The sequence below is a fragment of the Artemia sp. Qi Xiang Cuo genome, chromosome 13 (assembly GCF_049724085.1).
Source record: "Artemia sp. Qi Xiang Cuo chromosome 13, ASM4972408v1, whole genome shotgun sequence".
NCBI classification, from domain to species: Eukaryota; Metazoa; Arthropoda; class Branchiopoda; order Anostraca; family Artemiidae; genus Artemia; species Artemia sp. Qi Xiang Cuo.
This window is the reverse complement of record NC_142806.1, coordinates 20,218,212-20,231,636: the sequence shown is the minus strand read 5'-3', so window position 1 is coordinate 20,231,636 and position 13,425 is coordinate 20,218,212. Positions and strand designations below refer to the sequence as shown.

Below are 13,425 nucleotides of genomic sequence, written 5' to 3'. Positions count from 1 at the left end.
AGACCAGAACTTAATTTACACTTCCCTAGAAAAAAAAACTGTGTATTGTCAATTTGATATACATATTCTGATATTTATTCCTTATAGTCTTAATACTTTTTATTTGTTAAAGCCAAAAAAGTGAAAACATTCAAAATATATTTTGTTTTCAGTAAAGTGCCAATCATGTTCTGGTCTTGTGAAGGTGTAGGGGTCTCATCTCTGCTCATGTTAATTTTTGCTTGTTTTAATTTTAAACGGCTATTCATTGTAATTTCTGTTCGGTTTTTGGTTTAATTCATTTATTGATGGCGATTTTTGGTGATTTTACGCTTGGAAAATTGTTTGAATTTATTTCTACTCATTTTTGGCTTAATGAGGTTCTTTACTATTCTATGTCAAGCTTGTTTTTTAGAAAGAGTTTTTTTAAAATTAATTTATGTTCATTTTTATTGAAATAGTCTTTTTCATAGAAAAAAATATTTTATGTCATTTTTTTCTATTAGACTCGATAGTTTTTACTATGAAGATTACTTTATTTTATTTCTGCTCATTTTTGGTTTAATGAGGCTCTTTAATTTTGCTTAAAAAACTTGTTCCGTATGTTTGCCATTAACAAATGCTATCTGTAAGTAATTAAATAAAAAACAACAACAAGTGTTTCAACTGAAAGTAAATAGTAACCTCAAAACGAACAGAAATTATTACGTATATGAAAGGGGTTCGCGTCCTCCCCAAGACCTCGCTCTTTACGCTAAAGTTTATTTTTATTGAATTTTAGAACAAAGCTAATTGTTCTAATTAAGCGGTCATTGTGTTTCAGGAATCGTTCTTAAAGAATTGGGACAAAAAGTCAAAACTTTAGCGTAAAGACCAAGATCCTGTGGAAGGGGAAACTCCTGTCATATACGTAATGCTTTCTGTTTGTTTTAAGTTTTGATGCTGCTCCTTACTTTCAGTTGAAAAAACTTGTTTTGTAAAATTTCATTTATGGTCGTTTTTAAATAATTCCGGGAAATCCGGCTTTCTCCATGAAAAATTCCGGCACTTGCGTATTATACGCCACTCACTCAAGTTTACGATGTGTAAAACTCGAGAACAAACCGGTTTCGTCGTTAGTTTCTTCGTTACTTTAGAAACAAATTTGGGCTATTTATTTGCTCATTAGGAGGGAGAGGTGGTAAAGCATAGTGGTTATGCAAGCAATATGTGTTAGGTACAATTAATCTGCATATTATGAAGTAAGAATTGTTTTCTGACTTCAAACTGTCCAAATATTTTACCCCCCCCCTTATGTGTAAATATATAACCCAGATTATATATTCCCATCAAGTCTGTCACTTGTCTTCTGTCTTGTCTCGCGCTAAGCTGAAAGAAACTAACGGAGAAACCGGTTTGTTCTCGAGTTTTGCACAGCGTAAACTTGGGTGAGTGGCGTATAATACAAAAATCCCTAAACAAAAAAAAACTTTTTTAATTCCCAAATTTGGAAAGCCTTCTTTTCCGCAGGGGAATTTTTCGGGGGGCGGGGTAAACGCTGGCCACCGGCTATACAATCGGTAGCTGAAGGTATTTTTCTCAGGCTTACTTTTATAGTCAGAGGGAAATCGGCTCCCTATCATCACTAGAGAGTATACCCTTTGTTGCCTCGTGGCTAGGGGATTGAAGCCTCTAGGAAAAGTTTTTTTTATAGGAGGGAGTTAAAGAAATAATAATTTTCTGTACTGGGGAAGGGGGTAGCATGTTGTTGCTCCAGTTCTCGAAAAAGTATATACGCTTTGTTTGTTTTTTTTTTTTTTTTTTTTTTTCTATCGTCCAACAGGATTTTTGGCTAGTTAAACAAATAAGAGCGTAACTGTGTACCATATGTCTTTTAGTTGTAACCCGGTCCTCGTGTTTCTTCTTATTTATGACAGTTTATCAATATTGTCATTTTAATGAATCAATTCAAAAATTAACGTCCTGAAAACTTCAGAGTCGAAATTTGTTAAATACCGAAATGACAAGAACTGGAGCATATTAGTACTGTTATGAAGTTAATGAATTTTGCCATTTGTAAAGTCCTATTTAGAGGCGCTTGTTTCCGCTGTCTGAATTTTTCCCAACTATTTTCTGTATTCTCACGAAAACAAATTGCTAAGTGACAAACACTTGTTGCTTATAATTCATGGAAATGCATTAATTTTACCAAAATTTTAAAAAGTGCAATCTTCATACATATTTAAAGATTTGAAATGGCATTTCAAACTTGTCATAAATAAGGAAATATCCTTCATGGAAAGATCCTCCCATGTAACCCCTACTCTAACCCCGACTCCCCCACTAGAAAAAAAAATCCTCCTGAAAACGCCTGTATACTTGCCAATAACCAACACTATATGTAAACAATGGGCAAAGTATATAACTTGCAGCCCTTCCCTTCCATAATGGACCATCCCTGGTCCATAATATGTTTTCCCATATGGACCATCCCTGGTCCATAATATGTTTTAAGTGAAGAAATTTGATACTTTTGTGGATATCCGAAAATTGCACTAAAAATCAATCCATAATTTTCTTCAGTTGTGTTTAAAATAGTTAATGAAATTTAGTGGCAATCTTGTTACCAACATTTAGTGTTATGATGATAGAAGCACGCCCTAGACTGGCGCTTTTCAGAGACTGAGAGTAGCCTTGACAACTTAAAGCTTTTAGGAATTTGTTGCATTGTTCAGCTTCATCTAAACTGAAAGTTTACCCACCCTTGTCATTGCCATCATATTGTCAAATCCTGGGTGACCCATCATTTTCAACCATCCTTGTGCCTACGAATACCCAGTTTATTAATCCATTCCCTTGCAATGTCGGTTTTCAAGGGATCTTATTGTTTCCAATCATTAATTATTATTTTTTTATTGCCATGAACTTTTTATGTCGCTCATTCTCTGAGCCTCAAAAACCTCTTTGAAATAATTCATAATCTGCTGGTGCTTGTTTATCAAGTCGTTCAAGGTGTATTTAGACTACTTGGGGGGGGGGGGGCTCAACATCCCCCAAAACAAAATCGCTTATTTATTAAAAAAAATTGTTGTAAAAATATTAGTGGTATCAACTAACATTGAACGGAAAGTAAAGAACAAGAATAGTCGATGGGGGAGTCTGACAGAAAAAAGGCAAAGTAGTAGGAAAAGTAGGCCTATACTTTGCTGGAATACTTGAAAATCCCGCTTCGATTGATCTTATATGAGCTTGGGTCTATCAATTTGGTTTTTGTTTTCTATTTATCAGCCTTTGTCGTACAGTTTGTAACCTTTTTTGAATATTGTTAGAGCAAATCAGTTTATTTAAACTTCCCCCAACAGTTTATTTTCCCCCGACTCACCTTCTTGTTTTTTTTTTGTTTTTTTTCTGCAGCCTAAAATTAGAGATTCCTGAAGGTTGAAAGCCTTGAGCATAATTAGAAAGAGTTTCAAAACACATTTTGTTTCTTGACAAATCAGTTGATTCCTGTCTTAGCCAATCTTTCCACAGTTCATTTCTCCATTTTCTATCGTTACAAAAATGAGCCTGTAAGCAATCAGTCAGTAACTTGAGGGAGGAGGGTGTAAAATGTACACTTCCTTAATTTGAACCATTGTTAATAAATACTTCTTAGATACTTTGGTAATTCAGTAATGTATTTTCAGCATCTGAAGATAGCAAATCAGAAAAATTTCTTAGCTGTGATAACCAGAACCAAGAGAATGACACCCCCAGGTCCCAGAAAGTGAGTAATAAATTATTTATCAAATTTTATTATTTATAGTGGTATACATACCTGCATACAGAAGTGACCCACCTCCCCAACGGAAGATAGGACCAAGGGACCCACTTGAGGAATTGAAAACTAATGGCCTGAAAGTATTTCTTCCGTATTTCCTCCCCGTTAGGAAAGAATCTCCTATCCCACTCCTCCCAAGGTGTTGGGCCTGTATGCGCGAATGGTTTTGTTTGATTTTGGTCTTAGAATTCGTTAATTGCCTTTTCTGCAGTTTTTTTTCACTTGGAGTTCATGTTTCCTTCTCTCAGACAGAAAAAGTGCATTATCTGTGCTTTCTTGTTTCTGTCATGATAGTCCTGGCAGTCACAACAAAGGAGAGAAAGAGAGCGACCCTTGTTAATTGCTAGCGTAGTAAACGAAAAAACAGAAAACATTTTAAGGAGTATATTGTCATACCCGAAACAAAATGATGTATTTCATATTTTAACAAGTCTATAAAAATGCAAAACGGGCTCTTAAGCTTTTCATTGGATATTGTTCTTGTTCAAGGATTTATATAAGAAAAAAAGCTTTTGAAAATTATAATGCAGTAGCTGAATAATGTAGAATCGTACAAACAACAAAGAGGTTAATGCACAATGGTAAATAGCAGTGACATTGTTTCCATTAAAACAAACATTGACAATTCAAAATCTGAACAATTGTTAAAAAATTAAGTTGATAAAAACTGATCATTTAATTGAGCATTCAGCAACAGGGCTGTATTACCATGTCCTAATGAAATTAATACTTCCTCATTGCATTCTCTTCTTTATTTTTTTTTGTAAAATAAAATGGCAGTGTGATTTTGGTCATTACAAATGTAGATTAAATTTGGTCAACGGTGCATAAAGCTATATTTCTCAGTTAGTCTTTGAGTCAATGGGTTGTCCTTAGGGTGAACAGATTAGCTTTCTGTGGGATTACTTTTTTGTTCCAAGATTTATGTCAAAAATAATTCTTTACAATTCACTGCGTAGCTAAATTACATTGGTTTAATTTGGCGAGCAGTGCATGAAATTACAGCAGTTAGTCTTTGAACTCAAAGGTAGTCAAGGTAGGATTGTGCTGTGAGCCTCGAAAGTAAAACAATCGCTTTTACGAGTTGGACAAACATTTCGGGGGGGGAGAGGTGGGGGGGGGAGTCAAACCTCCAAAACCCCCTGGATACGGCCTTGGGTAGAACCCTACCTCAAAGATAGGGTTGTGAACGTCTTTGTCCCAATCATCTCTGGTGACTCTTTTCTTTCTACTTTCAATCTAATCTTTTGTTTCTACTTTCTACTTTGCGCTTTATTGAAATCGAATTACATTACAAGTATTTATTTTATACGGTACTTACTACAACATTAAAAATAAAAAATTTAGTCAAAATAAATATTGAACTGCTGAGCTTTCAGCAATTAATATCATTATATATCCAATATTCAGTTTGATTTTATTAGTACTTTCAAGGCTGTTTAAGACACATATAGTTTTCAGTAAAGCGGCAATGACGTAGTAGGCTTTAGACTTTTACAGTTAGGAAAGGGGACAGCAGCCAAACTCCTATTTTTGGTGGTTTTGCTCGTTTGAAGCTTTATTTGCATATTCAATTTAAGTTTTACCCCTTTTAAGATTTATTATACATTTATACTAGTACCTGTTGTATGTTTGTTTGCTATGATAGCTTATTTAATTTCTGTTCGTTGAAGGTTTCATTTATTCTTTAATAGTAGTGCTGGTTGTTTTGAGTGTGAATTATTATAGGAATTTATTTCTGCTGATCTTAAGTTTAATTTGACCTTTACTTTTCTTTGAAAAACTTCTTTTTCTGAAAGTTAATTATAATTAATTTGGGGAAATAGCTATATATTTTGGGGGAGATAGTATGGAGATTTGGGATTAAAGTAATAGAGGTATTCTTAACCAGGAGTTAGTAGTGATTTTGGATCATGGACACGTTGCAGGTTTTGTATCTTACTAGATTTCCGGTCAAATTTGTAAAATAGCAAAATATTCGAAAAGTATTATAAAGGGCATGCCTATACACAGGGAGGACGGTCTTTTAGAATGTGTGAAAGGTGCAAAAAAATGTATTATTATCATGTTTTGACCCGCCCACCAAGACTCAAACCAATGAAAACTCGATAAGAGACTTTGTTGATGTTGCTAGTAGGTGGGAAAACTTGGGGAGCCGGAAAATCTTGCGAATTTGTATTAGCGATAATATGATTTGAAATTCCGCTTGAGCTTTGTATCCAGTACGGAACGACTCATTTGTTCAAATTCGCTCTCGTATAAACCTATGGGGAGGGGTTAAACTTCAAAATCTTGGCTACATTCTGGTAGAAAACATAGAAGTTGATGAGTATAGTGTCTTTTCATTTATGTGTCTCTTAGAAACATAAATTTGCAAGCGAATAATCTTCATTCATGTTATAGTACAATTAAAAGCCAAATTTGTTTAAACCAATTTTGTGGATATTAATATGTTTTCCTTAAACCAGAAGCGGACTCTTACAACAATGTCACAATACAACGATATTGTCCTTTCACAAAAAGTAAACAATTGTATATAGTTAGTGCTAGCAGTATAGATTTGACTCTTTTGTTTTAATAGAAGCTATACGATTTTGTCCTTTTTTAAATGCTTTTGCCCTATTTGGAATTTTTTGTGGATTTTTTTTCGCATAAAACTTGTGCAAATTCTGAGGCTATATTTTTTATTAAACACTGCGTGAATGACCGATGAGGGATTTTTAGCAAAAAATCAACAATGTGAAAATCAACAACCACTCCTGCTCGTCAAAGACTTGTAACACTCGAATACTTAGAAACTAGACGTTGTCATTAAGTATGACCGTTGGACTAATATCACGCCGTTGGGCGAGAACTTCATATTAGTATCATTTCATCTAACTTCGTTTCATCTGCATTCAACGAGTATTCAGATTCAAGGAAGCTGTCGTTTCACAAAAAGTAATGGTGCTTGAAGAGTAGATATGGCTCTTTTATTCCTATGGGAGCTGCACGATTTAACGCTTTTTTAACCTATAAGGGTGGGGGCCCCAGAAATATGACTTCTCCTGCTCGTCAAAACTTTTAACACTCGAATCCTTAGAGATGCGATGTTGTCAGGAGTAGGAGCTCTGAACTAATTTGTTCTAAAATCAAATTCCATCAGTAGTTCCAAATGAAGCATTCAGTGAGTATTATGATTCAAGGAAGCTCTCGTGTTACAAAAAAGTAAACATGAATAGTTGGTGCTTGAGAAGTAGGTACGACTCTGTTATTATTATGGGAGCTGCACGATTTAACCCATTTTTGGAGGAATGTTGTTTTTTACGCGCAATAGTTCTCCGAATTTTGAGGTTATCCTTTTCATTGAGTAATGCATGCACGACTAATAAGGCTTATTAAGGGAAAGAAAGTCAACAGTAAAAATATTCTTAGTCTGTGGATTAACAACGATTATTGACCAAATAGGTCCCTGCGTCAGCCTTGCGGTACCTGGGACCGAATTCGGCCACGTTTCGCCAATCCGAGATCAATCCACTGCATCATAGACGTGACTATTACTGCTCCTCAAAGGCATGAAACATTCAATCTTTAGAGATGAGACGTTGCCAACAGTACGAACTTTTGAGTAGGAATAGTTTAAAACAAAAAGGAAAAAAATCTCTAAAAGTTATAACACGGGGCTGAATAATCTTATTATACTCTGGAGTACAGTAGCCTACATGAAATTACCCTTGGTAATAATTGCATTAGAGGCACGGAAGGGTTTTGTTCCGGTCATGTTTGATCTACCCTATAGGTAATGGGATAGTCCTAGGAGTCCAATAATTTCCCGAGATCACGTGAAGAGTAGAGTAAGGACATGAACCTGGAGAAGGTTATGAAAATTTCTGATTCCCAAGTTTTCTTCTCTGAGTATTATTCGCCTTCTATTTCAAAATTAAATTACTCTGCCCACTCTTACTCCATTCAGTCTGCTTGAACATATCTACCCCTTACAGCTTCCCAGGCTCATGCAATTGCTGGGTCTTATATCGTAAATTGAAACTGCCCTTAAAAGATTGTAATCTTCGTCTAATGATTTTGGTGGAATATCCGTGCTTTGTCTTCAGCCACATTGCAAACTCTAATTTCGCACCTGCAGTTGTTATTTCAAATTTGTTTGTCTGTTGTACCAGATAGCTCTCCACGATAGGGCGACTCCAGCACTTAAAAAATGTAAATTTCCTTTCAATTGTTTGTCTTATTGACCTATTACGGTATCTTGTAACCTAAATAAAGTCTTGGAATCGTCTTCCATATCTTTTTTTTTTTCAGGTTCATACATTTTTATTAACAAAAAAACAACTCAATGTGACAACAAGTCGCACTAAAGCAAGAAGATGCTTGAAAAAGCGACCGGTTGGATATCATGCATGCCAAATCATCAAACCAATTAAAATGAAAAAAGGGAAAACAATAATAATAACAGAAAATAATGATAAATATATAATGGCACAAAATATAAAAAAAAAAGAAAAAAAAAAAAAAAAAAAAAAAAAGCCTTCTCTTGAACCTTTAACACTACCAAATTCCTGAAAAGAAATGATTTTTAATACGGGTTTTAAGTTACGCCACACTTTCCGCTTGACGAACTGAATCTGGGAACGAATTCCAAACTGACGGGCCCATGTGTCTGGTCACTTGACTCGCTCTGGTTGTGTTCCGTGGCTCAGATGCAAGACTATCCGTACTCCTAGTCGAATAATCGTGATAAAACGAATTAGGCTTAAAAATATTCATAAAAAAATCCGGTGCAAAACCATTCAGACACTGAAATACAAAAACTCCAATTTGATAATCCCTTATTTCACCAACCTTTAAAATTTTAAACTTTCTAAAAAGTGATTCAGTGCTATCAACACCACGATCATACCTTCCAATCAACCTTATAGCCTTATTCTGCAGAACTTGAACTCTTCTAAAATTGCAACTAAAATTACTCGCCCAAATCAAACAACCATAATTTATATAAGGCGCTATTATGGAAAAATACAATAAAAGCAGAATTCTTAAAGGTAAAAAATTTTGAAAACGGTTCAGAACTCCAAGGCCTCTCGCCAGCTTGCATGCTATAATGTCGCAGTGTTTTCTCCAACTCAAGTTTCGATCCAGGATGAATCCCAGATATCGGATCTCTTCAACTTGTGATAGCGGTAGGCCATTGTAAATAATGACACCAGGGAGAGTGGGAGCAGAACCAGTCCTTGTAAACATCATAAAATTAGTTTTTGATGCATTGACGCTAAGTAGGCTAGCACAAACAAATTCATGTAGGCCATCCAGCGCCTTATTAGCCTTGAACAAGAGCTCTTGCAGCGACTTTGCTGCAATCACTAAAGCCGTGTCGTCAGCAAAAGAAGTAACTGAAGCTCCGGGAATGTAGAATCTCATTGTGTCTACAAATATCAGGTACAGGAGAGGGCCAAGAACTGAGCCCTGTGGAACACCACACTTTATAGGATACGGCTGAGAAGATTTGTTACTCAAAGTCACTCGTAGCTTCCTTTCACTTAAACACGATTCAAACCAATTTAAAACACTACCCTTTATGCCTAAATAACACAGCCTTTCTAATAAAATCTTAAAATCAACAGTGTCGAAAGCTTTTCGAAAATCAATAAAAACGCCCATGCACTGCTCGCCTCTTTTGCCTCTGGCATGCAAATCGTTTTCTGCCTTCTCCGTTACATCATTTAGTTCGTGGTGCGCATGGTGCGATTTGCGCATGCAAATCGTTTTCTGCCTTCTCCGTTACATCATTTAGTTCATGGTTAGTTCGTGGTACTTAATCATTTAGGTCTTGAGGACCTCCTGCACAAGCAAGCTGGGGTTCACTCTGGTGCAAAAAAAACGACCGCTTAGCTCGATCATCCCACTTTAAAGTTTTGTATCAGTTCGATCCCTGATGCCAGTTGTGTGCTGGTCCTGTGAAAACGCGGTTGACACCGCTTCAAACGAACCAAAATAGGGCCAATAAGGTTTAGTTGTTGCCCATGACGTCCTTCTGTCTATTAGTGAAAGCTTTGACGTACGTTGATGGCTGTTTTCTGTATTTCTCGTATTGTGTCCCTCAATGTCCAAACGACAAGACAGTCACGACGGTACACAGCTTTATCCAATGATCTTAAGATTGACACCCAAAGAACTGAGTTCTTGAAGACTATCTTTGTTCGACGGTACACCCTGATTGGGGACGATCTTTCTGCGGAAGTTTTCTCTAAGTTTCTCTCGACTATCAAAAGAAGATTTAAGGGACATTCAAAACCTCATGATGGAGCTAGGTAAAAGACTAGCGATATATCATATTTAGGAAAAAATAATCAATATTACTGATAATTTACAATCTTCCCGTTCTCGGCTGATTTATGATTCTAGGGGGAAGATTCAGGCTGGTTACTCAAGAATTGGCAAAAACAGACATAAATATTTTCGTAATTATGTGTCCAATTTATTTTCGGATTTTTCTGATCATTCAAACTACAAAACCTGGGTTTTATCGTGTGTTTACAAATGTATTTCTTCTTTGCATGTTCAGTACTTCAGTTATTTCTAGTTCCTGTTTTCCCCTCCATGGTATCAGAAGATAATAAAAAAAATTCAAGATGAATGGCTTTCTTAGTAATGTTAATGAGCTTAGCAGAAAACTATTGGGTAGCACCAATAATAAATTGCCATCATTTTACTGCCTTGAAAGTGTATTATATATAATTGTTTTGTTTTTTTTTTCTATTTTTTTTTTACTGTGCTATTTAATATGTCGCTGTTATCGGTTCAAAAATAAATAAATTTTAATGGTTTATTAGGCTAAAAACATCTAAATAAGTAACGGTTTCACAGAAAAGTGGACATGCTTATTATCTTCAGAAACCGCTCAGATTTGCAATAATCAACTGCATAGTCTAGGCTTATTTATGCTCTTTTTTGGTCTATTCTGACTGGGGGTTACCTTTATAGGGTTAGGCTGTGATCTTCAGCGTATGTTATTCAGAGGAAAATTAGAACCTATTTTTTTTTTTAGCAGTAGATGTTTTTTTGGGGGGGGGGAATCAGAACCCCTCTCTCGCTTGCGTTTCTTTGTCTTCTTCTTATTGTAGTTATGGGTTTTATTATTGTTTTGTAGTCATTGTAGTCATGTTTTGAAATAGGGCTCAATTGTAAAGGAAACCGAAAAATAGGGATTTGGTCATTTAACAGACCCCTCCCCCCTCCATGTTTCGCCTCTTTCCTTTTAATTTAAGTCCAACTTTGGATTGCATTCTAAAGTAAAAATAGACTCTTAACGGCTGGAAAATATTAGATGTAATAATAATTGAATTATCATTTTCTTAGTCAAAAACTACATCTCTGGAAGAATGTGCCCTATGTTTGGACGAATATCCAAGTGACCAAATGACGTCGCTGTCATCTTGTGAACACCGACCGTGCCAATCATGTTTCACTCAATATTTGAAGATTGAAATTTCTGAATCTAGGGTTATCATTGCCTGTCCAGAATGTGAAAAGTTAGTCCATCCAAACGGTAAGCTTTTAGTGTATTAGTGTTTTTAGTTTATTTCTGAGGGTTCAGTCTAATAGTGAACCGAAAAAAAAACTGTTTTAGTTATATATATATATATATATATATATATATATATATATATATATATATATATATATATATATATATATATATATATATATATATATATATATATATATATATATATATATATATATATATATATATATATATATATATATATATATATATATATATATATAGCATATAGGATATAGTTTTATATAAACTCCTAATTTAAAAACTGAAAGTGGAACTAATATTTTGGGTATAATTTTTATAATTTCGGTTATAATACCATCTGCCTCGAACTTTAGCACACTGAAAACTCCAGTTGTCATCCTTTTTCTTTATCTGCTTTGTTTACGACGTTGTGTATTAGGACAAAAAAAAGACTTCGTTTTCTGTAAAATATAATATTCTGTGTATTATGGGTTCTAGGCGTATACCCCCCCCCGCCTAAAATTGGGTTTTCCAAATTTGAGAATTTTATTTGAATTGTGTTTTTTTAAGTTTCGTTGAAAAGTGCTAAGGAAAGGGAAAAAGAGGAATTTACACTCCATAAAAATGTTAAAAACTCAAATCCATTTCTGTTGAAAATACTTCCATATAAACTTCTGCAATTTTTTGCAGTAGTGAGCGTCAAATTTAAAAAAAAAGAAGAAGAGAAATGTGGGCGAAAAATTTTAAAAATTTGGCTAAAACATATGGCCGCAAAAAGTTTAAGAAGGTTTATCTCCTTTGAAAGCATAGTTGGCTTTGGGAACCAACAAATTCTTATTGTTTAAGTTTTTACGAACGAACGCGTTGTCAAATTCTACGAGTTAGTTTTTCTTATATTCCAAGTGTAAAACTACCACAAATCACCATTAATAAATAAATGAAACCCAAAACGAACAGAAATTACAGTAGATAACCTAGTCAAACACAAAACGAGCAAAAATTAATAGGAGTAGGGTTGACAAGACTTATGTCTTCTTGAAACCAGAACATAATTTGCGCTTTACTAAAAAAAAAATAATAACCTGACAATCCACCTGACAAAATAAACAGACAATCCACGTCAGTTTAATAGACATATTCAGAAATAAATTCAAATAATATTCCAAGCTTAAAACTACCACAAATCACCAGCAATAAATAAATGAAACTCGAAACGAACATAAATTACAATAGATAACCGAGTACAAACTCAAAACGAGAAAAAATTAACATGAGTAGGTCTGACAACCCCAAGCCTTCTCAAGACCAGAACATAATTTGCACTTTACTGAAAACAAAATACATTTTAGATGTTTTCTTTTCTTGACTTTAATAAATAAAGAAGTATTAAAACTTTAAGGAATAAATATCAGATTTGACTCTTAAAAGGGAACTAGAACTTCTAATTATCAACCGAATGAGCCTCCTCTAACTCAGGTTTTTTTTTTTTTTTTTTTTTTTTTTTTTTTTTTTCTTTTTTTTTTTTTCTTTGCGCCCTTCCGCATTGTGCGGGCCTATATGTGAATCCTGGGCTGGCTGAATTGTCGTCTTTTGTATGCTAACCACCAGCGATCAATAGAAAAATATGTAAAAATCTAGAAACTGCGAAATTTTGAACTAGAAATTAGATGGTATATGTGAAGCCCAGAGAGCATATGTTAAGGTTTGATATAGAAAAGGAGGCATGGGGTCAGATTTTTTTCTGATACATGAAAGAAAGACGCTTCTAGATCTGATTTTAAAATCGACAGTAATCCCCAATAACATTCCATGAGCTGCTCACATGAAGATTTCAAGTTTCTGAGTTAATTTATACAGAAATTAGTCTTAATTTAGAAAATCTGAGGTTATAAGCCCCAGCTCCTTGTTTTTATGAAATTAATCTGAAAGCGTTCAAGCATGTTATGGTATATTTTTTGCCTTGTATTGTTTATTTGATTAACCTTTCTTTGAAGAAAGGTGAATTTCCTACTCGTCTGAAAGAGGCTAAAGTTATTCCGCTTCACAAAGGGGTTCAAAAACTGATCCGTCTAATTGGAGGCCGATTTCAATATTGCCCCTATTTGCTAAGCTGTATGAAAAAGTG

At 34.6% G+C, this 13,425-nt stretch overlaps 1 protein-coding gene across 1 annotated transcript in view; it reads left to right on the top strand.

The window, feature by feature from the left end:
• The window catches only part of LOC148945058 (E3 ubiquitin-protein ligase RNF19A-like), an 86,621-nt gene that overhangs the window by 32,393 nt on the left and 40,803 nt on the right, over positions 1–13,425 (top strand). The window contains exons 3-4 of the mRNA XM_089099207.1: positions 3,645–3,724; positions 11,129–11,318. Of these exons, the coding sequence (XP_088955333.1) occupies positions 3,645–3,724; positions 11,129–11,318 (270 nt within the window). The remainder of the gene's footprint in view (positions 1–3,644; positions 3,725–11,128; positions 11,319–13,425) is intronic.